The 26,496-nt window shown below is 45.1% G+C and overlaps 1 protein-coding gene across 3 annotated transcripts in view; it reads left to right on the top strand.

Moving 5' to 3' along the window:
- The window catches only part of MYO16 (myosin XVI), a 167,649-nt gene that overhangs the window by 69,686 nt on the left and 71,467 nt on the right, over nucleotides 1–26,496 (top strand). For all 3 annotated transcript variants that reach the window (XM_077314411.1, XM_077314418.1, XM_077314403.1), the window contains exons 2-7: nucleotides 465–728; nucleotides 3,210–3,280; nucleotides 8,205–8,348; nucleotides 12,236–12,344; nucleotides 19,727–19,851; nucleotides 22,121–22,246. In XM_077314411.1, coding sequence (XP_077170526.1) covers nucleotides 503–728; nucleotides 3,210–3,280; nucleotides 8,205–8,348; nucleotides 12,236–12,344; nucleotides 19,727–19,851; nucleotides 22,121–22,246 — 801 coding nt within the window. In that variant the 5' untranslated portion in view covers nucleotides 465–502. The remainder of the gene's footprint in view (nucleotides 1–464; nucleotides 729–3,209; nucleotides 3,281–8,204; nucleotides 8,349–12,235; nucleotides 12,345–19,726; nucleotides 19,852–22,120; nucleotides 22,247–26,496) is intronic.

Genomic DNA, 26,496 nt, shown 5'->3' on the forward strand with positions numbered 1-26,496 from the left:
CTCACAAACTGGCGGTAGAGAGTGTCACCCCCCCTCCTGTAGTTGAGGATGCGGAGACCAAATGAGTAGATTAAGCCATTGTTGTTGCCACTATTGTAAATTTATCGGATCTTATTGTTATTTTATGGTTTTTAGGGGACGGGGTTATGTAAGCCACCTCGAGCCTTCGGGGGGAGGCGGGGTATAAAGACAATGACAATTACAATGACAATGACAATGACAATGACAATAACAATAACGAACTGAATGAAACTATTTTTTAGAGTTTTTAAATTATTATTATTATTAATTATTATATTTATATACCGCCCTCCCTGAAGGCTCAGGGTATGTTGTCCGTATGATGAGATTGCCCAGCAGTTGCACATTGTTAAGTATAAACGGCAAAAGGGTTTGCAAGAAGTTCCTGGAACATCTGGAATCTGTACCACTAACGCCATGAATGCTTCCATCTTCCCTTCTAGGCTGTTTCCAGCTATGTAACGTTTTCCGATCCCATGACATGGAAATTGACCAGTGCTTGCTTGAGTCCCTCCCCCTTGGCCAGCGGCAGCGGCTGGTGAAGCGGATGCGGTGTGATCAAATAAAAGCGTACTATAAGTGGGAAAAGGCCTTCCTGAAGCAGGAAGGCTACGCCAAGAAGTCAAAACGTCGGAGGAAGCACAGAGTTCATTTCAGCCCCTCGGACATGATCCAGGATGCCATTGTCTGCCATGACGATAAAGACGGTAACGTGGGGATTTAGCAACAGGCATCTGCATTATCCTACCGAACAACTTCTTTAACCGAATCCACAAAGGGAAGTTGCGGTATTACAGCGCAATCCTAAATTGACTTGCATCCTTTCCAAGTCAACCAAAGGCAACGGGGTTTGAAGGGTGTAACCCTGTTTAGGATTGCATTGCTGTTGGCTAGTTGGCTTGCAAAGCATCTCTTGGAACTGCTCTCTGATGTGGGAATCATGTTGTCAACGGCCCAGAGCAAAACCAGAAGGGCACGTTATAAAAATAAAGATTGGTTGGATTGGAATTCTATCCTGCCCTAACCAAGAGGCCGGCTCAGGGCAGTGTACCACATAAAAGTTCGATTTGTTGTTGTTGTTGTTAGTTGCGAAGTCGTGTCCGACCCATAGCAACCCTGTGGACAATGATCCTCCAGGCCTTCCTGTCCTCCACCATTCCCCGGAGTCCATTTAAGCTCCCACCGACTGCTTCAGTGACTCTATCCAGCCACCTCATTCTCTGTCGTCCCCTTCTTCTTTTGCCTTCAAAAGAAGGGATAAGCCCCTTCTTGCCTCTTCTTTTGCCCTTCTTTTGCTCCCAGCATTAGGCTCTTCTCCAAGGAGTTCTTCCTTCTCAAAAAAAAAAAAAAGTTGATACAGGAGTTAAAACAAATTAAGTTTAAACTTCAAATTAATTTAAAATGTCATTGGCTCAAAGAGGTTAAAAACTAGCAATGGGATCTAATTCCTCAGATCAGGCAGGAGTCTGGCAGTGATTTGGAGCTTCTTCCACTCAATGGTGGTGGCTGGTAGATGGATAGGTGGGGCCATAGAAGAGGTAGATGATGTTTAGCTTTGGCCCCAACCAAAAGCCTGGCAGAAGAGCTCCATTTTACAAGCCCTGCGGAACTGTGTGAGTTCCAGCTGGGCGCGGATGTGTTCCAGAAGCTCAATAAATAAATAAATCCCACCAGGTAGAGGCCAGCTCGGAAAATGCCCTGGCGCTTGTTGAGGCCAAATGTATCTTTTTAGTCCATGGGACCACCAACACAGTGTTCTCTGGGGGTTATAGATAGAGAGGTGGTCTCTCAAATAGCCAGGACCCAGATTGCAAATGGTCTTATGGGTAAGCACCAGTTCCTTAAACTTGATTTCCTTATTTTAAAGCAGGGGTAGTCAACCTGTGGTCCTCCAGCTGTCCATGGACTACAATTCCCATGAGCCCTTAACAGCAAATGCTGGCAGGGGCTCATGGGAATTGTAGTCCATGGACATCTGGAGGACCACAGGTTGACTACCCCTGCTTTAAAGGACAGCTATACTTAATCATGCCTAAGTAAGGAGCAGCTAAGCCAGGGGTAGTCAACTTGTGGTCCTCCAGATGTTCATGGACTACAATTCCCATGAGCCCCTACCAGTGTTTGCTGGCAGGGGCTCATGGGAATTGTAGTCCATAAACATCTGGAGGACCACAGGTTGACTACCCCTGAGCTAAGCAACATGAATGCTCCCAGTCCCAGAGGCCTTTTTGGGGTTGCTGATGTCCAGTCACAGCTGACGTACCTGGGGATTTCCAAGGCACAAGATATTCAGGGGTGGTTTGCCATTGCCTGCCTCAGGATCACATCCATGCTGTTCCTTGGAGGTTTATTATAATATGTGTGTTTCTGTGGCTTCTGACAAAGAATTCTGATATGACCGACTATAGGGCTGACAATTCTGGGTCCAGAAATCCCTGCATAATCGGGGTGGAGCTTGGAGAAGGTAGGATTTGGGAACAGACCTCAGTTGGGGTACAACACCATAATGTCCGCCCTCTGAAAAAACAGTTTCTCCAGGAGAATTCGTCTATGTATTCAATTGCCACTCTGGGAGATCTCCAGGCCCCACCTGGAGGTTGGCCACTGTAAATTGGCATGGTCTAATCTAAACCATAAAGGATCCCCAGCTCTTGTTTGGATGAACTTGCTGAAGAAATTGTTGCCTCACCCTGTTAGTTCTATGCATCTTAACAATGGACTGAGCAATTTTCTGGAAACGTTGAAATGGAGTTTACTTGTTTTCCAATCCATCTGGTTTGCTTCTTTATAGTACAGCGTGGATTCTGCTTAGCAGTTTGTGAGACTATTTTTCCTTTGCTTGTTATCATTTTCCTGGGCCAATTTGGGTGGGCTAGGGCGGCTACAAATAAGGGACAAAAGACAGACCGCAGGTTCTATGAATCTCTTCCATTCATGGGTTATTGGCTCCCACCCACAGTCTGCTTGCATCGATTATACTCCCCGACAAATTAAAGACAATCTCCCTGCTGCATTTTTTAGTGAGTTATGTCAGGTTTCCCCAGGCCATGTGGCTTCACATTTCTCTTACGTGAAGGGTTTTGTTTTTTTAAACCCTAACATTGCAGAATTCTAACTGATGAACAATTCAGGGGTGAGGTTGATCAAATTGCTGCCGTGCCATATTATTTCCCCCCTTGCCATTTCAGTTCTGCAGCTGTTGAAAGATGGAGTCGATCCGCACTTTGTGAATTCATCAGGAAGCTCTTTCCTTCATCTGGTAAGCACGTTGAATGTTAGCCTCGGAGACATGGGTGTGTGCGTACAGGTGTCTGTCTAGGGAATACAGCTCAACACCAAGGTACATGAACTGTGAATGCCAAAGCTGGCACAGAATCCTATTAAATATGCACTTCAGTATCATCGTTGTGACAGAGCCTTTACAGGTGTGATTTCTTTCTTTGTTCCTATGTGGATTGACAAAGCACTTTTGGGTTTTCATTTAGGCTATGGTCCCTTTAATTTTCTCCCTTGCCCATTTCTTTTAAAATACGCTGTGCTTCTCAGTTCCTTCCTTCCTTCCTTCCTTCCTTCCTTCCTTCCTTCCTTCCTTCCTTCCTTCCTTCCTTCCTTCCTTCCTTCATTCATTCATTCATTCATTCATTCATTCATTCATTCAAAGATGGCAATATCTGAATTTGTATTTAATTAGTACTATTAGAGCCAGCTTACTGAGGTGGTTAAGGAGGTGCAAGCTTTAATCTGGAGAACTGGATTTCATTCCCCACTCCTCCTACACAGGCAGCGAGTTAGGTGATCTTGGGCCTGAAAAAAACACAGAGTTTTTCTCCCAGACCAATTCTGTTAGAGCTCTCTCAGCCCCGCCTCCCTGAAAGGGTGTCTGTTGTGGGGAGAGGAAGGGGAAGGTGTTTGGAAGCTGCTTTGGGATTCCTTCGAGTAGTCAAAATTGAGCTATAAAAACTCAACTCTTCTTGCTCCTTAAAAGGGGAAAAGGGGTTTTGATTGTTAGGTTCCTCTTTGCAGTCAGGTGAAGGCAGCATAGTCCCCTCTTTATGTATGTATTATTTATTATCTTATAAATATTTTCTTATTTTCTTTAACTTTTTACGATGGAAATTAGAGACCATTTCCGCACAGAGGCGGAAAATGCGCTCTGTCTCCTGCTTGTAAAATGGCACGTTTGGCCATTTCCTGACGGGAGATCCCTCCCGTGTTATCCCGCCATCTCGTCACAGCTTTTCTCTTTCCAATGAGGCAGTGGAGAAGCCAGAAGTGCAGACAAGCCACTCTTTTATCCTCACTCCTCGGCTTGTCAATCAACAGAAGCCACCAATCCCCTTTATGCGCTGGTTTTGGGGACTCAAACACCCCCTCTGAGTCCCAAAATTATTATTATTTTAAAGGAAACTTCTGTATTGCTGCAGGGACCTGCTGCATCAATAAAACATTACCATTGATTTCTTTTCGGGATTCACTTTATGGTAGACTTGATTTATGTTTGGATATCTGTGTCCTACTTAGCGATGCCCACTGATTGGCAGAGCACAACTACACACCCTGATCACTCCCTAAGTGACCTTAAGCAACCTTCCTCCAGTGCACCTTTCCTCCATCTTCCTTTGTTCGTGGATAGGGGTCATTTCAGGCATGTGTGGAAATGGAGGATCAGAGGGTGATGGCCGTGCTGGCTCAGGTGGGCGCCATCATCAACCTGATCTCTGCCACCCTGATGGCCATCAGCCAGGAAACCACCCACTGCCTAAAGTGAATGCTCTGCAGAAGCGCCAGGGGACAGTATGCCGGCCCATCTTCAAGGGTCCCCGGCTGTGGCTGAGAGCCCTCATCTCCCTTGTGATGTTCTCAAAGATCTTGTGGTTCCTATGTGAGGCGTTCAGAGCCTCCTGTACCTTCACATCTACGAAGATGGCCATGAGATCTTTTACGTTATTCTCCTTCCACAATGGTCCCCTTGTGCCAGCAGGAGCGGAGGAAGAGGACGAGGTCGACTCTATGGCAGCTAGGAAGCTCTCACTGGAAATGGCCAGCAGGCTGTGAACGTGGGCTTACTCTTCCCACATAGCTCTGCCCAAGGGGAATCTAGACTTTTGATTGGCTTGAGAGTCATGCTGGGCACAGTGATTGGACCTCGAGGATCACGCAGTTGCATTCTTTGTGCCTGGCAACATTTCTCTACTCCATGCTGCCATTTCGGAGAATCAAATTAAAAAGCCCATCTTATGTGTTAAAAATACAGGAGAAAAATGCACAACACTTATGGCACGCTAATATGGAGATGTCTCCAACATAACAAGGGATCCCCATTTCCTGTTCATCATCTCCCACCTGAAAAAAATTGGTGTTTTAGATTGGGTGGCTGGCCGCTCCCAATATATAAATATGCACTTGGAAGGGAACATTGGAAGAGTACATTTTATTTCCACAGGTATACAGGCATATAGGTTTGTGTTCATGTACCAACGTGGACCATGGCATTAAAAAAAATGCAACCCAGAAATGGAGAGGGGAGGGAGGGTGTGAGGGCAGGCACAAAGCTCCAAAGATGGTTGCACGCTTCTCCTTTCAGACAGGTTTGCCCCAGTTTGTGCACTGTTTTACCGTGCAACAAGAAAGGGGAAGTGGATTTATCCACTTTCCCTCATCATGAAGCGAACAGGATGAAAACTCATGGTAATCCTTGCACAGCCACAGGTTGCTGCCGACATCATGAGGAAGCAACACTAAGACCTGTGAGCAATGAGAGGTTGTACAGGAGTAAATTCCTCATGCAGAAATGGCCAGAGTGTCTGACTAGGGCTCCCAAGCTCAAATCATTATGCAGGTGCCACCACTGAAAAAGCCCCATATCTGACAGCCACCTGCCTTACCTCTGCAAGTGGGGGCACAGAGTAGGACCTAGGAAGAATGTCTTGACTGGTGGGATCTTATGGGAGGAGACGGTCCCTCAAGTGCCTGTGCGCTTTTTAAAATAATTCATTTGCTGAATCTGGCAATCCTTGTGATAATTCTTTCCCCTAATTAGATTCAAAAAGCCATTTTCCCTTCCTCTAGCCTCCACTCAGTTAGTGTTTGCAGAGCACTCCCTCGTTTGCTTCAAAGTCTTCTTTTGGTCAGACTCTTCCTTGGTTGTTCTGAGAACTGAAGACAGTTTTATTACTTCTGAAGCTCAGGGCTGAAGACAGTGGAAATAGAACACCTGACAGCACCTGGAAGACCCCCCTCCCTCCCCATTTCCTTAGATAATCCTCTCCGGTTCCTGTTTCTGCAATCCCCACTTTCTTTTCAATCCTGCTAGACCACAAGTTTCTTTGTTTTAAACAGATCTTCTGCTGTTTTTCCTGCCAACACCGGCAACTGCAGACATCCCCATGCTGTGTCTGGCCGCTTATTCTTTCCAGAAAGTCCGTTCAGTCAAATATATCTTGCTGCGTCTCTGGCTCCTGGCTTGTTTGCTTTCTCTAAAGACTGGTGAGAATAGATATCATTGTGTATGCGGGCACATGGCCTGCAGCAGGATTGGGTAGACCTGGACTCTAACCATCGCAACCACTGCAACAGCCAATCAGTTAAAACTAATCAAGGGGTCTGGGCCAATGGCTCACTGCCGTGGCCAGCCCCCTTGTTCTCACTATGTTTATATATTGGGATCTTAGTGGGGCTTTAGTTAGTGAAGTCTTGGTGCAGCTTGAACCATGTGTCTTCGCAAATAAAGAGCCATAATGATTTCAGTGTCATATCATTCTTGGACCACATATTTTACAGATATATTGTCCATTAACTGACTGGTTGTAAAGGTAACTAAACCAGAGTGACACATTTATATTCTACTGTCCCAAACAAAGATAAGGTGGACTCACTGACTGTTTCTGCACTAACGATATCAATTGGATTTTTTTTTAAGGGTTGGCTTTTTTAGCCGTCTCCACACTAACATTTGCTTCTTCAAGCACAGTCCCGAGTTGCCCCATAGCAAAGGAATCCCCAGAAAACTCGATTTCATCTTTTCAAGAGGGGTCCAACAAGGTCTAATTCAGGGTGGCCCAGTACAGAACTGAGTTTCTCTTCTCACCTGCCATTTTGAGTCATTTGGAAACTCCCCTTTCCTTGTCACTGTTCTCCCTCTCCCCTCCCTTCCTCCCCTCCCTCCTTTCCATTCTGAAAAATCTGTCTTTTTTTAAAGGGAGGGGTTATCATGTTACAACGCTGTTTCTAAGTTGTTGTTGTTTTTTTAAAGCAGTCTTGTGCAGCAGTGTTATAATGCTATAATGTTATAACCCAGGGAGGGTCAGGCTGCTCAGAGGCCTACTTCTTTCATAGCCTTGTTTCCATTTTAGAAGTAAAATCACCTTACATTTACGTAACAACTTTTCTCAGGGTCTCATTCCCCAAAATATGAAACGCAAATCAGTTTGGGGAAACTTCCAGCTAGACTCACATTTCACTTCTTGTATAATGAAACCCTTATTCATATTCATAACTACAGTTTTTAAAACAGAACTATTATTCCTGCTTTTTAAGTACAACTGATGCCTTTCCTGCATGGCATTTTAGGTTGTTTATCCACAGGAAGAACCATGGGCTGTTAGGGTTGCCAGCACTGTTTGGGAAATGCCTGGAGATTTAGGGATAGAACCTGGAGTTTGTGAGGGTAGGGCTGCCAGCTCTGGGTTGGGAAATACCTGGAAGCTTTGTGGGTGGAGCCAGGAGTGGGCAGGATTTGGGCTGTGGAGGGACCTCAGTGGAGTATAATATTTTGGAATCCACCCTCCAAAGCAGCTATTTCCTCCAGGGAAACTGATCTCTTTCATCTGGGGATGACCTATAATTCCAGGGGATCCCCAGGTCTCACCTGGGGACTGAGTAGTATGCACAATAAATGGGACAGAAAAAGTGAAGACAAAACCTTTGCTTTCACTTTTTCTGTCCCACCTGGAGACTGGCATCCCTATCTCAGCATGGTAGAATGCTGTACAGTTCTACTTCTAAAGTTCTCATTTTAGTTTTTATTTTATTTTATTCCTTATATTTCTATACCGCCCTCCCATAAGGCTCAGGGCGGTTTACATAAAACATAGGGGAGTAAGCTGGCTCTAACAGTGCTAACCACTACAACAATCTGGCTAGGCTATGCTTTCAGCGTATCTTTTTCTCCCTCTTCTTCCTAGTGTGCCCGCTATGACAATGGATTTGTCGCAGAAATCCTAATTGAAAGAGGAGCTAATGTCAACCATCAGGATGAGGACTTATGGACCCCCCTGCATGTAGCTTGTGCGTGTGATAATCCTGACATTGTTCTGCTCTTGTTGTTGGTAAGTATCAAAATGGACAACTTGAGATGGGAAATTTTGGATAAAGCGGTTCACTGGCCTTGGATCGTGTAACAACAGAGGAATCCATAAACCCCATTGCTTTGTTTTCATGCCACCCTACAGTGCACCCCTGAACAACTGGATTGAATCCTTTTATTTACTATATTTATACCTGCCCTTCTGGCTCACATGCAAGGCAGCCTTTGGAAGTCACTGTTGAAGGGGTTCATCCCTCACGTACGTTTGCCGACCTCCAAGGGGGCCTGGAGGTCTCCCGGAATTACAGCTGATATCCAGACTACAGAGATCAGTTCTCCTGGAGAAAACGGCTGCTTTGGAGAATAGATTCTGTGGCTTTATACGGCCCCTGAGGTGTCATCATCCCCAAACTCTGCCTTCCCCAGACTCCACTCTCAAATCTCTAGGAATTTCCAAACCAGGAGCTAGGGGTGCCAGGCCCCCCAGTGGGGGCGGGGCTCCCACACTCCCAGGCCGCACGTCCCTGTTGCTGATTGGCTGGCTGGTGGAGGGGACATAGCAAAAAAAAAGGGAGGTGAACCCAACATTTTAGCAATGTACCTACATGGTTTCAATGTGACCTGGAAGTGACACAAGCATGTTGGGGATGTCAGGACAATGCTCTGGCTTTTGGGCAAACCTCTATGGTAGAAGCTAATTCCCCACCAGCTGCCAGGAGGGACCAGGTAACACTTCCAGGAGTTGGCAACCCTACCCCCATTCCCCTCCAATCCTAGCTATACTCTGAAGGTCATTTTGTTGTCCTTGAGAAGACTGGGGACATTGACGAGGTCATACAGGAAAGACTTTTAAGAACTTGCTTATTCTATATCAGTGCTTGTTATCACTCATAAAAAGGAAATTCCATATTGGAAACAGCTACCGTGTCCTGGCCAGACACACAAATCACTTCTTCCCGACCATGACAGCTGCATTAAATGGATGTCCTCTATCAGAGACACGCCACAGTCATTTCTGTCATTGTAGGAGCCCCACTGCGGATCTGAAAATAGGATGCCTCCCTGGGACATCATAGCAAACAAATCTGTTAACCCGCTTTGGCATAATTCTTTCATCGGATATGTTAAGATGCATCATTTATTTATTTATCTGGATTTATTTTATACCACCCTTTCTTACGGCTCCGGACAGCTTACATGGAACATTACACAAATTACATAAAGGTAAAGGTATCCCCTGTGCAAGCCCCGGGTCATGTCTGACCCTTGGGGTGATGCCCTCTAGCGTTTTCATGGCAGACTCAATACAGGGTGGTTTGCCAGTGCCTTCCCCGGTCATTACCGTTTACCCCCAAGCAAGCTGGGTACTCATTTTACCGACCACGGAAGGATGGAAGGCTGAGTCAACCTTGAGCCAGCTGCTGGGATCGAACTCCCAGCCTCATGGGCAGAGCTTTCAGACTGCATGTTGGCTGCCTTACCACTCTGCGCCACAAGAGGCTCTTACAAATTACATAGAATATTATAATAATCTATGAGGTATCAATAATAACATAACATGAACAGCAACACTGACACATCCCTGGGGAGATCAAATTGTTCAGTCATGGAAGGGGCATCTGTGGAGGGGTCCAGCAGGTGTTCTGAGTCCGTTGGCCTCAAGCGAATGCATGCTGGAGGAGCTCACTTTTGCAGGCCCTGCAGAATTGTGGGAGCTCTTCTACTTTATTACTTTTTAATTTATTGTTTGGGGTGTGTGTGGTGTAGCAAGGACATCTGGGGGTTGTCTGGCAGCTGGGCAAATGACGTTCAGAGGAGGCCTGCCATTGCCTTCCTCTGCATCATGACCCCTAGTGTTCCATGGAGGAACTGCCCCCCATCTCCTTGGAGATCTCCCATCCAAATACTGCCCAGGGACATTCAGAGGTGGTTTGCATTGCCTGCCTCTGCATCGCAACCCTGAGTGTTCCTTGGGGTAACTGCCACCCAAATCCTTGGAAGTCTCTCATCCGAATATTAGCCAGGGATGTTTGGCAGTGGTTTGCCATTGCCTGCCTCCATCTCATGACCCCTAGTGTTTCTTGGAGGAACTACTGCCCAAATCCTTGGAGGCCTCCTATCTAAAGCCTGTCTACTATCTAAGCCAGGGTTGGCCCCGCTTAGCTTCCAAGATCTGATGGGATCAGGTTTGTTTGAGCTAGCCAGGTAAAGGCAGTCTCCTGCATTTTAACAATCTTACTTTTGAATATGCCACAATACCAGAGCTATATGGTCCTAACAGTGGCATCTCATTTGCATGGCACCTGTAAACATGACTTGATGGAAGGAGGATTGTTGTACCTAACTGAAGAGACAAGCAGAAAAATACCCAAAGCTCTACAGAACCTGAAGAAGAAGAAGAAGAAGAAGAAGAAGAAGAAGAAGAGTTGGTTCTTATATGCCGCTTTTCCCTACCCGAAGGAGGCTCAAAGCGGCTTATAATCGCCTTCCCATTCCTCTCCCCACAACAGACACCCTGTGAGGTGGGTGAGGCTGAGAGAGCCCTGATATCACTGCTCGGTCAGAACAGCTTTCTCAGTGCTGTGGGGAGCCCAAGGTCACCCAGCTGGCTGCATGTGGGGGAGTGCAGAATCGAACCCGGCTCGCCAGATTAGAAGTCCGCACTCCTAACCACTACACCAAACTGGCTCTTCTGCCGAACCCTTGGTGCGCTGTGTTTTTTGCATGTTGATCTTTAGGATCAATCTAACACTTCGAATCAAATAGGAATCAAATCAAATTCCTCAAGTTCTGTTCATCACCTTTGCTGCCAGGAATAGAATTGTGGTGTTTTTAAAGCCGAGCTCCACGTCAAGAGCCCACCGTATGAATCAATCTGCTCTGTATTGTTCCATCTCGGCTCGAGAGCTTTAAAAGCTCTGCGGAGAAACGTCTAATTGCGGGATAAGGTAGGAGCCGATGATTGCCCTGATTCCACAAAGGAGAAGCTCTAATGAGCCCTTAATTAAGGGAAGAATGCACAGAAACGATCCAATTTTTCAAACACGTCAGGACCGCTTGTCACCAAGGGCTGTCAGAAAGATGGATCGGCAGTGACAGGAGGGGGGTGAGAAAAAGCCAACTGCAAAAAAGCGAGCTTGCAGATCAGCGGCAGGTGGTTTTTGAAATGCTTAACAGGGTGCAGGAAGGTGATAAACGAGGCCCTGGAGGAGTGAACAAGATGTTCCATCTATGAATGTAAAGTCTTCCTGTGCCTGCATGCCCCTCAAAGAGCAGGACGGCAGAAACTCTGTGCCTAGCCAAAAGACAAGTGCCACCAGAAAACATGATTTAACAAACAAACATTCTAAGTGGTCATTTTCTCCAGGAGAACTGATCTCTGTTGCCTGCAGGCAAGCTGTAATTCCAGGTCCCACCTGGAGGCTGGCTTCCCTAATGCTAGTTCTAGGCTGGTTCTCCTCCAGTGTGTGAATAAAGCATGACGCACAATCAAATTACGCATAGGAAATGCTGCATTCTCCGTGATGAAATTAATTCAAAAGAAATTCCGTCTAAACATCCGGAAGAAGTTCCTGACAGTTAGAGCGGTTTCTCAGTGGAACAGGCTTCCTCGGGAGATGGTGGGTTCCCATCTTTGGAAATTTTTAAACAGAGGCTGGATAGCCATCTGATGGAGAGGCTGATTCTGTGAAGGCTCAAGGGGGTGGCAGGTTACAGTAGATGAGTGATTTGGATGTGAGTGTCCTGCATAGCGCAGGGGGTTGGACGACCTGACCCAGGAGGTACATTCCAACTCTATGATTCTATGATTCTATTATTCTGTGTGTTTACCTGTTATTGTTGCATCAGTTGTGAAGTACTCTTAGCTCAAGACAGTGCCAGACACAACAATGCATTTCTCGCTTGTAGGCCGGAGCTAATGTGCTGCTGCAGGACGTGAATGGCAACATCGCCCTTGACTACGCAATGGAAGGGACTGAATCCAGTTGTATCCTCCTGGCATACCTGGAAGAAAATGGTAGGTGTGGAGCTTTTGTGATGTACCTCGTTCCCCGTCAATTTTGTTCATTTTTTATTCCATTATTTATATATATACTAGTATGAAAGCCCGCTGCAGGTTAAATGCAGTGGGTGGTAGCGGGGCAATGGGTGGGTGGGGAGAAGGCAGTGGGAGCAGGGAGAGCCAGCTCTGGCAAGACATGGAGCAGCCTCCCTTCCCCTCTCTCATCCTCCACAAGGAAGGTGGTGGGGCAAGCACACGGCCAGTTTGGGGTAGTGGTTAGGAGTATGAATATCTAATCTGGCAAGCTGGGTTCGATTCTGCTCTCCCCCACATGCAGCCAGCTGGGTAATCTTGGGCCTGCCACGGCACTGCTAAAGCTGTTCTGACTGAGTAGGAATATCAGGGCTCTCTCAGCCTCACCTCCCTCACAGGATATCTGTTGTGTGGAGAGGAAAGGGAAGAAGATTGTAAGCCGCTTTGAGCCTCCTTCAGGTAGAGAAAAGCAACATATAAGAACCAATTCTTCTCCTTCTCCTCCTCCTCCTCCTCCACCTCCTTCTCCTTCTCCTTCTCCTTCTCCTTCTTCTCCTTCTCCTTCTCCTTCTCCTCCTCCTCCTCCTTCTCCTTCTCCTTCTCCTTCTCCTCCTCCTCCTCCTCCTCCTCCTCCTCCTCCTCCTCCTCCTCCTCCTCCTCCTCCTCCTCCTCCTTTTCCTTCTCCTTCTCCTTCTCCTTCTCCTCCTCCTTCTCCTTCTCCTTCTCCTGCTTGGGGCTGGCCATCCTTGGTGCAGCTGCCCCCATGGCTGCTGCCTCACATTCTCCGCCACCACCTCACAGCCTCTGCCACCACCTTGCCGCTGCCTAACAGCCTCCGGTGGCACCTCACAGCCTTTATCGCCTCCAGACAGGGTTCGACGCTGCCTTGGAGCCCGTGGCACCACCAGCACCGCCTTGCTGCCTTGCCGCACGCACACTTTGTGGCCTGGGTTTTGGGGGTGGGTGCTCCAGGGGCTGGCCTAATCTGGGTGTGGCCAGAAAAGTTGGCTATGCCCGGATTGGCCCATAGAGTGGAAGCAGTGTCCAGACACCCAGACAGGGCCTGGACACGACTCCACCCATAGTGCCTCTTCTCAATTATATAAGAGCCACTAAGGGGTACAGATATGTTTCAATTAATATCCCGCCACGACTCGATTAAAGTCTGTTGCATGCAAATGTCTTGGATACTGATTCTTCTTGTCTTTTGCCACTTTCCTTCTATTTTTTTTTAAATTCTGGATAGATGCCACTTGTGCTTCCTTAGTTACCCTCAACTATACAGGAATTTTGTATGACAGATTCTCTATCGGTAGCGTCACACTGTTTCATTTTTGCCCTCGGTATGCTTTACGAGCAAAGTCCTCAGTCTCCCAACTTTTTATGTTCCCAACTTTTTATGTTCTCTCCAAACCTGCCTCCCCTTGGACTGTTAATAGAGACTTCTGTGCACATTTGATGTTCCCCTCTGCCTTTCTTCTCTTTTTCTGCCTTTGCAGTTATGAAAACAACTTTCCCTAAAAGAGCTCAGCCCCTCCCATCTTTTTTAGAACATGTTTTTCCCATTCAGGCGTCCATCTGTCTATATTTCTACTGTGATTTTACTTTGTAATCTATTTTAGAAACATCCATGAGGCCCCCTTTCCTCCATTTATTTTCACACGATCTCAATTTATTTACAGTCCTTGGATCAGCAAATCCCAACAAACGAGTGAAATATCACAATACATCTAAGGATTAAAACATTATGGCATAGATTAGAAATAACAATAAATGAATTGTTAAAAAGTGATAAGGGATCTAGCCCAATTGCTCTTAATTTATCCAGACCGTTGAGGGACCTTTGAGGGTGTGGAACAGATGCCAACAAGGCAGGAATTAAACCAGTAGGTTTAAAATAAATTTTTACCCAATACAGGGCCTATCATTAGCAAGCCAGCCTCCTGTCTCAGGATTACGTTATGGATCCCTCTTGGGGTAGCAAGAATAATGAATCTAAGAATTTGGATTGAACAAGTCCTAATGCTCTCAAATTGCCAAATTGGATGAATGGCGTTCCATAACGCATTTGGGCTAGTATAAAGTTTTAATGCAGCGGGCACAAATCAGGAGCCTTCCCTCTTGAAATAGCCCAAGATGGCAAAGGCACTTCTTTCGGTGAAAAAGGCTGCAGTTTGTATGTGGTTAACAGACCTTCCATTGCAAGTAAAAGTCACCTCTAAAGACTTATAGCTTTTAACTTGCTCGATGTCATGGCCATTCATTCTCCAATTGAATTTCATTAATCTTTTATGAAAATTCACGACTTCTGTTTTGTTAAAATTGGTGCATGCATAGTCCTCCTTCCTGACCATGTTTGGTAAATGTCATAAGTACTCTATTTAAACTAACTCCAGATACCGAAAGCAAGACTCGGCTCTTTATTGGACCAATATTGGTGTCTGGTAATTAAACATTAATTGAATGTAATGTTGGAGTCTTGTGGCTGGTTTTCCTGTACGCAGATTTGCTTTCTACGTTGCTTCCTTTGGAGGGGTAATATGCGAATGTACTTTCATTCAATACATATCCCACTCACCACCCACCCCATTTGTGAGGAGTTTGCTTTCTGCTGCTTAAGTGTGGCCAGTAATAAGCCTAAAGTCTTCGTCCAAATGAGTCAAATCCAAAATAGCAAAAGTCCAGATAAGCCAAAGTGAGTCAGTTAAGAAATTTAGAGATGAAGCAAAAAACCAGTTTATTTTGCACAAAATAGGGAGATCAGAAAAGCACAACAAAAAATGGCTGAAATTTGTGATCTCTGCCATCCCGGGGCTGGAGATGAAGGTTTAATAATTTGCATTCACAGACTTTAATTAATTAATTAATATTTTGACTTGTATACCACTGCTTTCAAAGACTCGCGGTGGTTTACAATAAAATAATAAAATAAAACTACCCAACCCACAAAATCCCCAAAACATTAACAGATGGCTGTTCTATGGAGTTGATTCCCTATCTCTCCTCCCTTGCCCAGCAGCAGTCAGAGCTCTTTCCTTAGGAGCGAGGGTCTTGTTCTATTTCTAGTTCTGGGGGATCCACTGATGATAACTCCAGAACCTCAGCCTAGCCTCAACCATACGCCTGGCAGAAGAGTGGAAGATTATCCATCGTTCATTGGTACACATATAGATGCTAAGTAGCTAGGATGGTGAGCCTCTTGTGGCACAGAGTGGTAAGGCAGCAGACATACAGTCTGAAAGCTCTGCCCATGAGTCTGGGAGTTCAGTTCCAGCAGCCGGCTCAAGGTTGACTCAGCCTTCCATCCTTGCGAGGTCGGTAAAATGAGCACCCAGCTTGCTGGGGGGTAAACGGTATTGAAGGCACTGGCAAACCACCCTGTATTGAGTCTGCCATGAAAACGCTAGAGGGCGTCACCCCAAGGGTCAGACATGACTCGGTGCTTGCACAGGGGATACCTTTACCTTTACCTTAGCTAGGATGGCATTGCGTTGGTCAGATACCAAGTTCATTCTCTGGATTCTGTCACTCTGGTGTCAGGGGTGGGCATCAGAACATCATTTCCAAACCATTTGCATGGGAATTGTCCTTGAATGGACACATCATTTACTTTCAGATGGTAACAATTACAATATGAAGAAACAGTGATTAGCCTCCCTAGAAACTAACGGGCTTCTTTGTATTACTGCTACTGGATTCCAAGGGAGTTTATAGAGGATGTGCTGTCTCCACTTGTCCCTAATGACATATCCTGACCTTCTGGGTGAACTTTGATAACTTTAGTCAGCCCAGGCCAGAATACATGCTGGTTATGATTTAACTTAATAACTATACAACATACTTACTAACTGTGGATTTAATAGAAAAAATCTCACATTCTACAAGGCCAATCTTTTGAGAGTATCTTCTCTCAAGCGTCTCACAGCCAACAATTTTTCCTTCCCAGAATTTCTAATTGTGCATTCGTAGTCATCATGAACATTTTAAAAAACTGTCCATTAATTTAGGAAACTCAGGGCAACATACATTGTTCTTTCCTTATCATTTTGTCCTCATTGAAGCCCTGAGAGATTAGGAGACAATTCCTAGACTTGGCTTTCTCAACCAGGGTTTCATGAAACCCTGGGGGTTGTTGATGTAGCATGACCAGATTGTTTTTTCCAAAAAGTAAGTAGATTTTATATTTTGAGATAGGCAATGGCTCTTTTGGGTTTCTGATAGAGATCTTCCTAATCTTTTAAATTGGGAACTGAACCTACTGCATGCAAAACAAATGTTCTATCACTTAACTGTGGCCCCTCCTGTAGATCATAAGTATGCATCACTCCATCTCACTCACTATAATTTTCAGTGAACTCAGTTCTCGCTTTCATATGCCAGTGATCAACAGATGAGAAATCAAGTTATGCACATGTCAATGAATCCATTACATGGTATTAGCACACATAGGAACTGGGAGAGCATATGTAGCATCTTTTGTTTCTTACTGTTCTAATGTTTAAAATCTACATGAAAGATTGGTGTTTGGGAATAAAAATGGAAAGGGAAACATTACTCTGATAAATAAATAGATTGATAAAATGCCCAACAGTATGCTGGTGATAAATAGCTTTTTCCTTTTTGTTGGAATCATGATGGGGGGCGTGTCTAATTCATCTCATACTATTGCTATCAAGGTTCCATTGGGAAGAATTTGTAACAGATTAATATAAGCTGTAGTTATGAATGCAAGTGGTTAACTAGCAGAATGTAACTGTGTTAATAGAACACACAACAGGAATCTGCAATTGTTCACCCTTCAGTGTTTGATAGAGAAGAACACCAGTTCAGATTTTTTTAAAATGTGGACGGAATAATGTTGTATCTTTAGAAAGCACTGAAGCTCCTGGACCAGAGCAATTGTTTCTAATAAAATGTTTAAAATAGTTTTTATAGTGCTAAATTGCAAAAAAAAAAAAAAAAGAGTCAATTAAAAGCAGTTAGAAGTCTTGAGTGGTGATTCCAGAACTCCAAGCCTCGCCTGGAGGTTGGCACCCCCGGTGTCTCCAAGCTGTGCAGGCTTGAGTGGTGATTCCAAAACTCCAGGCTATATCTGGAGGTTGGCAACCCCCCATGTTGTCCCTCTTTAGCAATCTTAAAATCTGGTCACCTTAGCCAATGGTCGCTCTCTGGACTGGGTATATTACCGTATTTGCCAGCGTATAAGACGACTGGGTGTATAAGATGACCCCCCAACATTTCCACTCAAAATATAGAGTTTGTTACATTACATTACAGTACTATGGGCCACTATGGGCAGCTATGTCTATCCCAACTGAAGTGCACCCGGCGTAGAGGACGACCCCCCCACTTGGAGGCATGTTTTTCAGGGGGGAAAAGTAGTCTTATACGCCAGCAAATACTGTATCTATGATTTTCTGTCTGCTTTCCTGTCACGTGGAATGTTTTCATCTTTAGTCTTCCCCCCCTTTTAATCTCTCTTCTCTCCTTCTCTGTTTAATTTTCAATTCCTCGCTTCAATCTACTGCCTTTTTTGTCTGTGGCTCAGTCTGGAATCTTTCCCTCAGAAAGCCTGAGCAGTTAGCTACCATTTTTCAAACTGTCAGTTTCAACGGTCATCAGCTCTCTCCCAACTGCCAATTCTGCATTACCCACTGTTTCAAAACCTGTTCCTATTGGAAAATTCCATGGAAATCTTTTCCTCTCATTTTTTAAAGCTTATTTTTTCCTGCATCCAAGATATTGAGTACTGCAGATGATCCTTGTTCATTGCCATGTTCATTGGCATAGCTCCCATGTTTTGAGGCCCAGAAGGAACTGGCTGGCATGAGACATGAATTACGTGAAAGGCCTACCCAACCTCTTAGAATATTCCTTTCCAGGTTTTTCTAAACTCTTGGGTTGATCCGGCTGATATCTTTCCTTTCCCCTTTGTTTTCCTTTGTCTTCAGGCTGGTTTTTAAAGTCCCCCTCCTTCTGGAGAATTTTAAAAGTCTTATTTTGTTGCCTTCCTGTGGCATTATTTATTATATTTATTGACCGCTACTGTCGGTCCAGCCAGCTTGCAGCAGTTTACAACAGTAAACAATAAAAAACCCTCCACATTCCCATAAAATACCCACAAACACATAGTCCCCCCCCCTCCCAACAGGCTTGATGGACCCTTCAACCCAATGCCTCAGGGAGGGTGTTTCGTGGAGGTACCCAGAGAATCTTCCTTGCCCTGGCCTCATCAAACTCCTGTCTTGCAGGCCCTATGGAACTGTGATAGCTCTGACATGGCCCTAAACACTTCCAGAAGCTCATCCCTCCAGTTAGAGGCCTGGTTGAGACAAGGCACGTTTCCCATGGGCCAGGGATCACTAACTTATTCAGATTCGCAGAGTGAAGAGCTCTGCAAGGGGCACAAATGAGTTATACATTCCCTCAGATATGCTGGGCCCTGACTACAAATGGCCTTAAAGGTCAAAAACAAAACCTTGAACATAATTCGGAATTCAATTGGCAACCAATGCAGCTGCTGCAGAACCGGCTGGATATGGACTTTCCATGATGTTCCCCACAGACATGGAGGCACCGAAGGTCACTCCTACATTCCTGGCCAAGAGGAAGATCTCCAGCTGTACCCCTTCCAGGCAGAGAAGACGTGCTTCCTGATCTGGCCCTTTCCTAACCAACCACAGGACCTCTGTCTTGAAAGGGTTGTGTTTCTGGTAGCTCTGCTTGAGCTCTGCTTGAGCCGTCACTGCTTCCAAACATTTGGCAAATGTTTCCAGGAGAGAGTTGGAGCAGCAGTCCACTAGGAGATAGAGCTGGGCATCATCGGCATGCTGATGACAACACAGTCCACAGTTCTTGGCCAGAGGGTACATATAGATAGTAAACAGCATGGGAGAGAGTACCGCCCCTTGCAGAAATCCACACTAAAGTTGGTAACAGTGCAACTGATTCTCCTCCACTGCCACCCTCTGGCTATGGTTCTGGAAGAAAGAGGTCAGCCATTGAAAGCCTGTCCCAGGAACTCCAGCCCCGGTGAGGCAGTGGGCTAACAACTCGTGGTCAACAATGTCAAACGCTGCCAACAGATCCAACTGAACTGCCCCTATCCATAAAGGCAACCAACACCGTCTCCACCGTCTCCACTCCATGGCCAGGACAAAAGCCAGACTGGAATGGATCAAGTGCCAAAGTCTCCTCTAAGTATACCTGACCTGAACCCTAAATATTTTGAGTCCTCTGCCATGACTGTGTAGGACTCAGTTTTGATGGCATTCATTATCCACACAGCAGCCAGCCAGCTTACTGCGAGAGTGATCCTGTTTTGTAAAAAATAATAATAATCTCTTTTTAAACATTTTCCATAGGTGTGGAACTAAATTCTCTGTGTCAGATGAAAACTCAGAAATCCACAGCAATGCTTGCAGATGTCAGACAACTCTTATCAAGTGGAGGAACTGTGAATCAGAAGAATGACGAAGGAGTCACATTGGTAAGCGAAGATGAAAATGTTGTCCTTAGGTGCTCCAGCATGGTAGACTTTATGTTGCTGTATTGAAACATTTGGAAACACAGACACTAAGTCTGTATTTTGAGATGGAGAGCCACAACGAGCATTAAACAACTAAGATGTGGTGGTGGCAAGCAGAAAGATTTATAGGGACGTCTATAGGGCCTCTTATGGCGCAGGGTGGTAAGGCAGCAGACATGCAGTCCGAAAGCTCTGCCCAAGAGGCTGGGAGTTCAATCCCAGCAGCCGGCTCAAGGTTGACTCAGCCTTCCATCCTTCTGAGGTTGGTAAAATGAGTACCCAGCTTGCTGGGGGGTAAACAGTAATGACTGGGGAAGGCACTGTCAAACCACCCCGTATTGAGTCTGCCATGAAAACGCTAGAGGGCGTCACCCCAAGGGTCAGACATGACCCCGTGCTTGCACAGGGGATACCTTTACCTTTACCCTTACTATAAGATCAAGAAACTGCTGGGACCACATAAGTCACAAGTTGCATAAACACGTACATTTATTATTATATAACATCAAAATATAATAAAACCCCAATAAAATCCCCCCAAATTACAACAACAACCGCAATGCAGCAGTGGTAACATCCTTTCTACCCAATGCTATCCCACCTTGTTCAGCCGGAGGCTCAGTTCTCTTCCGGAGAGAGTGGGAGCAGTTCTGATAGGCCTTGGCGTGGTTCCTTAGTTGGAATACTGGGACTGTCCTGGCCTCAACACCTGGCAGAAGAGCTCCATCTTGCAGGGCCCTCAGCTCTTCAGGAGGTCATTCCACCAGGTTGGGGCCAAGACTGAAAAGGCCCTGGCCTGAGTCAAGGCCAGGCGAACGTTCCAGGGGCCCGGGACAACCAGTAGATTCATACCGCAGAGTGAAGAGCTCTGTGGGGGGCATAAGCAGCCAAGCGGTCCCACAGGTTGGGACCCAGGCCACGAATGGTTAATACCAATACCTTGAACTTGACCCGGAAACAGACTGGTAACCAGTGCAGATGACGAAGCACCGGCTGAATATGGGCCCTACAAGGTGTCTTAGTGAGGACCCTAGCAGCCACATAAATGAAACTGCCTTATACTGAATCAGACTATCAAGGTTAGATTAACTACTTAGACTTGGCAGTAACTCTCCAAGGTCTCAGACATGAGGCTTTCACAGCACTTGCCACCTAGTCTTTTCAAATGGAGATGCTGAGGATTGAACCTGAGACCTGCATGCTAAGAAGATGCTCTGCCACTGAGCTACAGCCCCTCTCCTCCCTTCCACAGTACATCTCTGGTCTGCTTCCATGCCATTAACGTTTACAGGGGCAACAATGCTTTGTTTAGAAAGCAGGTTGAACATATTTGAAGCCATATTGGACTGTGCTTACTATGGTCATTTCATATGTGCTTTCTTGGGCTGATACTGATGATTACGTAATCAATGGTACTAACTTACCATATAAAAAACACAGCATCTCCCAGTCCTGTTTATTATTTTGAGGTGTGAGGACAATTGACTGCCTTTGGGTAAACTGGATTATGCCATTTCAAAAGAAAACTTTTTTCTAGTAATTACAGTAATTACAAAGTTACCCCCAATAACCCAGGTTTGAACTTAATGGCATTAGGTGTTCTGATATCAGATAGTCAAATACCAAAATTAGATGTTTTGTTGTAATCACAGTTGACAATAAGATTCCCAAAGCTAGGGAAACATGATAGAAATTTCAGAGATAAATAAATGCATCCAGATTTTCTCTGAGAGCCAGTTTGGTGTAGTGGTTAGGAGTGCGGACTTCTAATCTGGCATGCCGGGTTCGATTCTGCGCTCCCCCACATGCAACCAGCTGGGTGACTTTGGGCTCGCCACGGCACTGAGAAAACTGTTCTGACCGAGCAGTGATATCAGCGCTCTCTCAGCCTCACCCACCCCACAGGGTGTCTGTTGTGGGGAGAGGAATGGGAAGGCGACTGTAAGCCGCTTTGAGCCTCCTTCGGGTAGGGAAAAGCGGCATATAAAAACCAACTCTTCTTCTTCTTCTTCTTCTTGTTTTCCTTTAAAAAAAATTTAATGTTGCTTTATTTACAGCCTGACTAGTGAGAGGCTAGACTGTATAGCGTAAATTGGTGTAATCAAATACAATGAGACCTCTAATGAGCAATGTAGTAGGAGTATGCATGTTTCACTTGACAAATATCTTTTCATCCTTGGCTTTAGATATTGTTGTCATATATTTTTCTCTGTATTTTAATTAATCACAGTTGCATATTGCTTGTGCAAATGGGTACAAAGACGTTGCTTCTCTCATTCTGGATCATGGTGCCAAGGTCAACGTTGTGGACAATCAGTATTGGACACCTCTGCATTTAGCAGCAAAGTTTGGACAGGTAGAGTATTTTCCCCTACAATTCACCCCTTCTGTTAGTATGAGATTTCCAGTATGTAATCTAAAAACTTTATCCTAATAAAAAAAACCCTATTTATGCACATTCAGTATTTCCAATGAAGATGCTACCCAGTACAGTAATGAGATGAAGGGATTGCCCCAAATACAGTTATGTTCTAATTGTAACAAATACAGTTATGTCTTAAGTACTACAAAATTAAGAAGACTTGTGAAATATGCAGTATTATATAATATGCCCCTGGTCATTTGTACCTTATGTGGCTTGTTTACATTAAGAGTTCTCTGCAAAAAAAAAAATTCTGTGTCAGCCATTGTTTAGTAAATTCCGATCTGTGCTGAACATCAGTCAGTATAAAACATTTGTTTTTGCAGAACATGGCTCAGGTTAATACAGTATTGCGTACCACTGGTGTCATCTAGTGTTCTCTAGGTTATACACTGAGTTTAGGTGAGCAAGAACTCATGCCCTTTCTTGAAATGCCAGAAGATTGGAGGCAGGGAAATGTTGTCCCCATCTTCAAGAAGGGGAAAAAGAAGGATCCAGGTAACTACCAGCCCGTCAGCATAAGGTTTATGATGAGCAAAATTTTAGAACAAATCATCAGACAGCTGGTCGTTGAGCAGCTAGAGCGGATGGCTGTAATTACTAAGAGTCAGCATGGCTTTCTCAAGAACAAGTCATGTCACACTAACTTTATCTTTTTTTTTTTTGAGAAAATTACTACTTTGCTATAACAGTGGAATGCTGTGGACATTGTTTACCTTGATTTCAGTAAGGCTTTTGATAAGGTTCTGCGTGATATTCTTATTGCCGGTATAGATCCTATTACTGTTAGATGGATCGAGAAATGGTTGACAGATTGCACCCAAAGGATGCTTGTAAATGGTTTGTCATCTTCTTGGAGTGGAGTAATGAGTAGAGGGCCTCAGGGATCTGTCCTGGGCCCTGAGTTGTTCAACATATTCATAAATGATTTGGATGAATTGATCAAATCATAGAATCATAGAATCATACAATTGAAAGGGACCTCCAGGATTATCTAGTCCAACTCTCTTCACAATGCAGAAACTCACAAGTACCTGCCTACCGACGGTGACCCCAATTTCATGCCCAAATGATCCCCTCCACACACACACCAAAACTCTCCAGAATCCAGCCTGGCCTGGAGGAAGTTCACCTATGATCCCACAGAAGCAATTAGCAAGTCCCTGGATATGCAAAGAAGGGCCACAAGAGACAACACCAACACATTCCTTCCTGCCCACCCATTCACAGTCTGCCAAAATCCGCAGTTCTGTCAGATGACTATCTAGACCTTTTATGCACTGAGGTTTTCCTTCACTTTTACCATGCATTCCGATTGGGTTTCCTTTTCCTCGTGCCTTTCACCACGCTTTCCAGGTACATGTGCATTGGGACAAACCTGCTTAGCTTCCAAGATCTGACTACAGCATGCTAGCCTGGGTTATCCAGTTTAGGACTGTGAGCTGAATAGTCACAATAAATATTGTAGCTAATCTGAACTGTCCAGAGAGAAATCTTGTTTTGTCAGTTAGTGTGCAGTGGCTAAAATTCTTGGAAATGTACTGTATGATATGCAAGCATCCAGGGAAATATTCAACTGGCCAAAACTGATGCTTGAATAACACCATTTTTAAAAATGGTGTTATATTGTCAGGTGATCCTGTAATGCAGAGGTCCCCAACCTTTTTATCACCGGGGACTGGTCAATGTTTGACAATTTTACTGAGGCCCGGGGAGTAGTCTTTTGCCAATGGACGTCACCGCCACTGCCTGAGCCCCTGCTCCACTTGCTTTTCCACCGGTGCCCCTGACTTCCCACCACCCGCTGGGAGCGCTGCCAGCAGCAGCTGTGCAGTGCCGCGCCAAGGGGGCGCCCCAGCCATGCAGGCCGCCAGAGAGCACCAAAGGTGAGCTGGCGGCAGAGTGGCAGGGCAGCCCCCGAGGCAGCAGCCGGGGAGGAGGACGAGGAGGAACTGCGGCCCGGTACCAACTGATCTACGAACCGGTACCGGTCTCAGAACCAAGGGTTGGAGACCACTGCTGTAATGGACAGCACAAGACATTTTATCAGGAAGCTGATCACAAATAGTGTCATCTGTCCAAGAAAAAATATTTTCATTAAGTGAAATATTAATTTTAATAATATTCCTGAAACATCTTGATTCATGTTGACATCCATGTTAAATGAGTTGTATCATTGCAATATGATTTATAGAACAAAATAAATTTGTTTGCTGTGTGTGATTGCATTTGAGCTATGGAAACCAATTAATGGCCACGCATGGTGTAATGAAATAAGAATAAGTAAAGTTTAAAACATATTTCAAGATTAAGCAGAGAAATTCGATGGGAACATACTCACTAACCACTAACCTAATGGCTGTTTCCCCTTGGAATTAATTACAAGCTATTTTTCTCCAAGGCTCCTGCTCAGAAAGGAGTATAAATTTCTATAGTGTATATTTTTAGAAAACGTCATGTGGAAAACGCAGGCAAGAAAGTGATAGATCGTTGTGTTAGCTGTTTAAAATTCCATACAGATGCATGGGTAGTTTGTGATGCGTGGATATAGTGTTTGCAGAATGAATAGCAATGCAATGCTCTTGGGAAATGCAATGACACCATTACAAACAAGAATCTAAATAGATGAGCCAGCTCAATTGTTAAATGAGGAATAAACCCGTTAAAAAGCCCTGGAAATTAAATGGCATTGGTAATCATGGGTGCTGTAAATTCTTTGCCATCCTTATGAATTTTCAATTTCCTCAGTATCATTTATTTCTACTCCATCCAGAGTGGAAAAAAACATTCACATAATGTAAATATGCTCTGATGAAAACCGTTCATCTATTTCCACATAGATTTGTGTCTTTAGCAAGACCTTTTTCTTATTAGGGGCGAAGTACATATTACAGAGTGTGCGAGTCAACTATGGGGACTCGCAGCCATATCACAACTGTGAGAGTTCCCAGTAGGAACTCGCATTTAAAAGCACCAGAGGGTCAACATGGATCACGACCCTGACCCTGGCCCAGAGGGGAGAAGGGCAAAGGGGGACCCTTCCAGTGAAGCCTCAACTTCCATCTCCTGTTTCCAGTCTCAGAAATCTATTGCTCTGTATTGTTGGGGAAATTACGAGTTTTATTTCTGGACCATGTGGTTGTGACTTCCCATGTTATATCAAGGTGTGAGCCAAAGATCTGAAGGTTTGCTTCCTGGAAAATGACCCCTTCCTCTCACTGGGGTGCTGTTTCCTCAGAGGGATCCAATCCTTTCTTCTGGGGAGGTTGTATATTCCCACGCCTATCTTCTCCCTAGCAAGGTATGGAGCTGGCCAGGTGCGCTGCTGGAATGTCCTTCCACCTATCTCTGCATCACCATGTGTTTTCCTGTCCCAAGGGGTGTTGTTTGCTTATGGTTTAAAAAGTAAAATGTGCTGTCCAGTCACAATGGCCTTATAGTGAACCCAGGAAGTTTCAGCAGATGGGATTTTCGGCGCAACGGATAAGCAGAAGTGGTTTGCCACTGCCTTCCTCTGCATAGAAGCCAGGGTCTTTTTTAGTGGTCTCTCTGATTGGCAGCCAAGCTCTGACAAAATCAGGCAAGTCCGTGCTTTTAAGAGCTACTGGCTTCCTGTCTAAAGAGCTGCTTTTGTTGCAATACTTTTGGATTGGGACTGGTATCCTAATTCTGTGCCAGGCAATTTTCTGAAACATCAGTTGCCAGACCTGCTGCAGAGTCATGATTGAACCTGCTTAGGGCGCTGTAGTGCTTTTGTGCCCCTGGGGGCAATTCTAGTCTTTGCGGAAACTTGAAGATGCAACAAGCTTCAATTGGCCCATCATGTACAGCTGGTGCTAAGACATTCATCCGTGAACCACACTGCTTACAATTTGTGCTGACACTGGGAGAGGGCCTAACCTGCCAGAGCTGCACTGTTAGCTGTAGGTTCCAATGGGAATGATTTTTCATTCCACTATTCTAGAGCTCCCAGTCCCTAGCTCATATCCAGAGTAAAGAGATCAGTTCCCTTGGAGAAAATGGCTGCTTTGGAGAGTGGACTCCATGGCATTATGCTCCACTCAAGTTCCTGGTATCATCGTTAAGAGTGGCAGCTTCTAATCTGGTTTGATTCCCGGCTCCAGGGCTGATTCGGCACGTACTTTGTTTTTTTCGTTGTGGATCCTGCTGAATTCAGATAGATT

The sequence above is a fragment of the Paroedura picta genome, chromosome 1 (genome assembly GCF_049243985.1).
Source record: "Paroedura picta isolate Pp20150507F chromosome 1, Ppicta_v3.0, whole genome shotgun sequence".
NCBI classification, from domain to species: Eukaryota; Metazoa; Chordata; class Lepidosauria; order Squamata; family Gekkonidae; genus Paroedura; species Paroedura picta.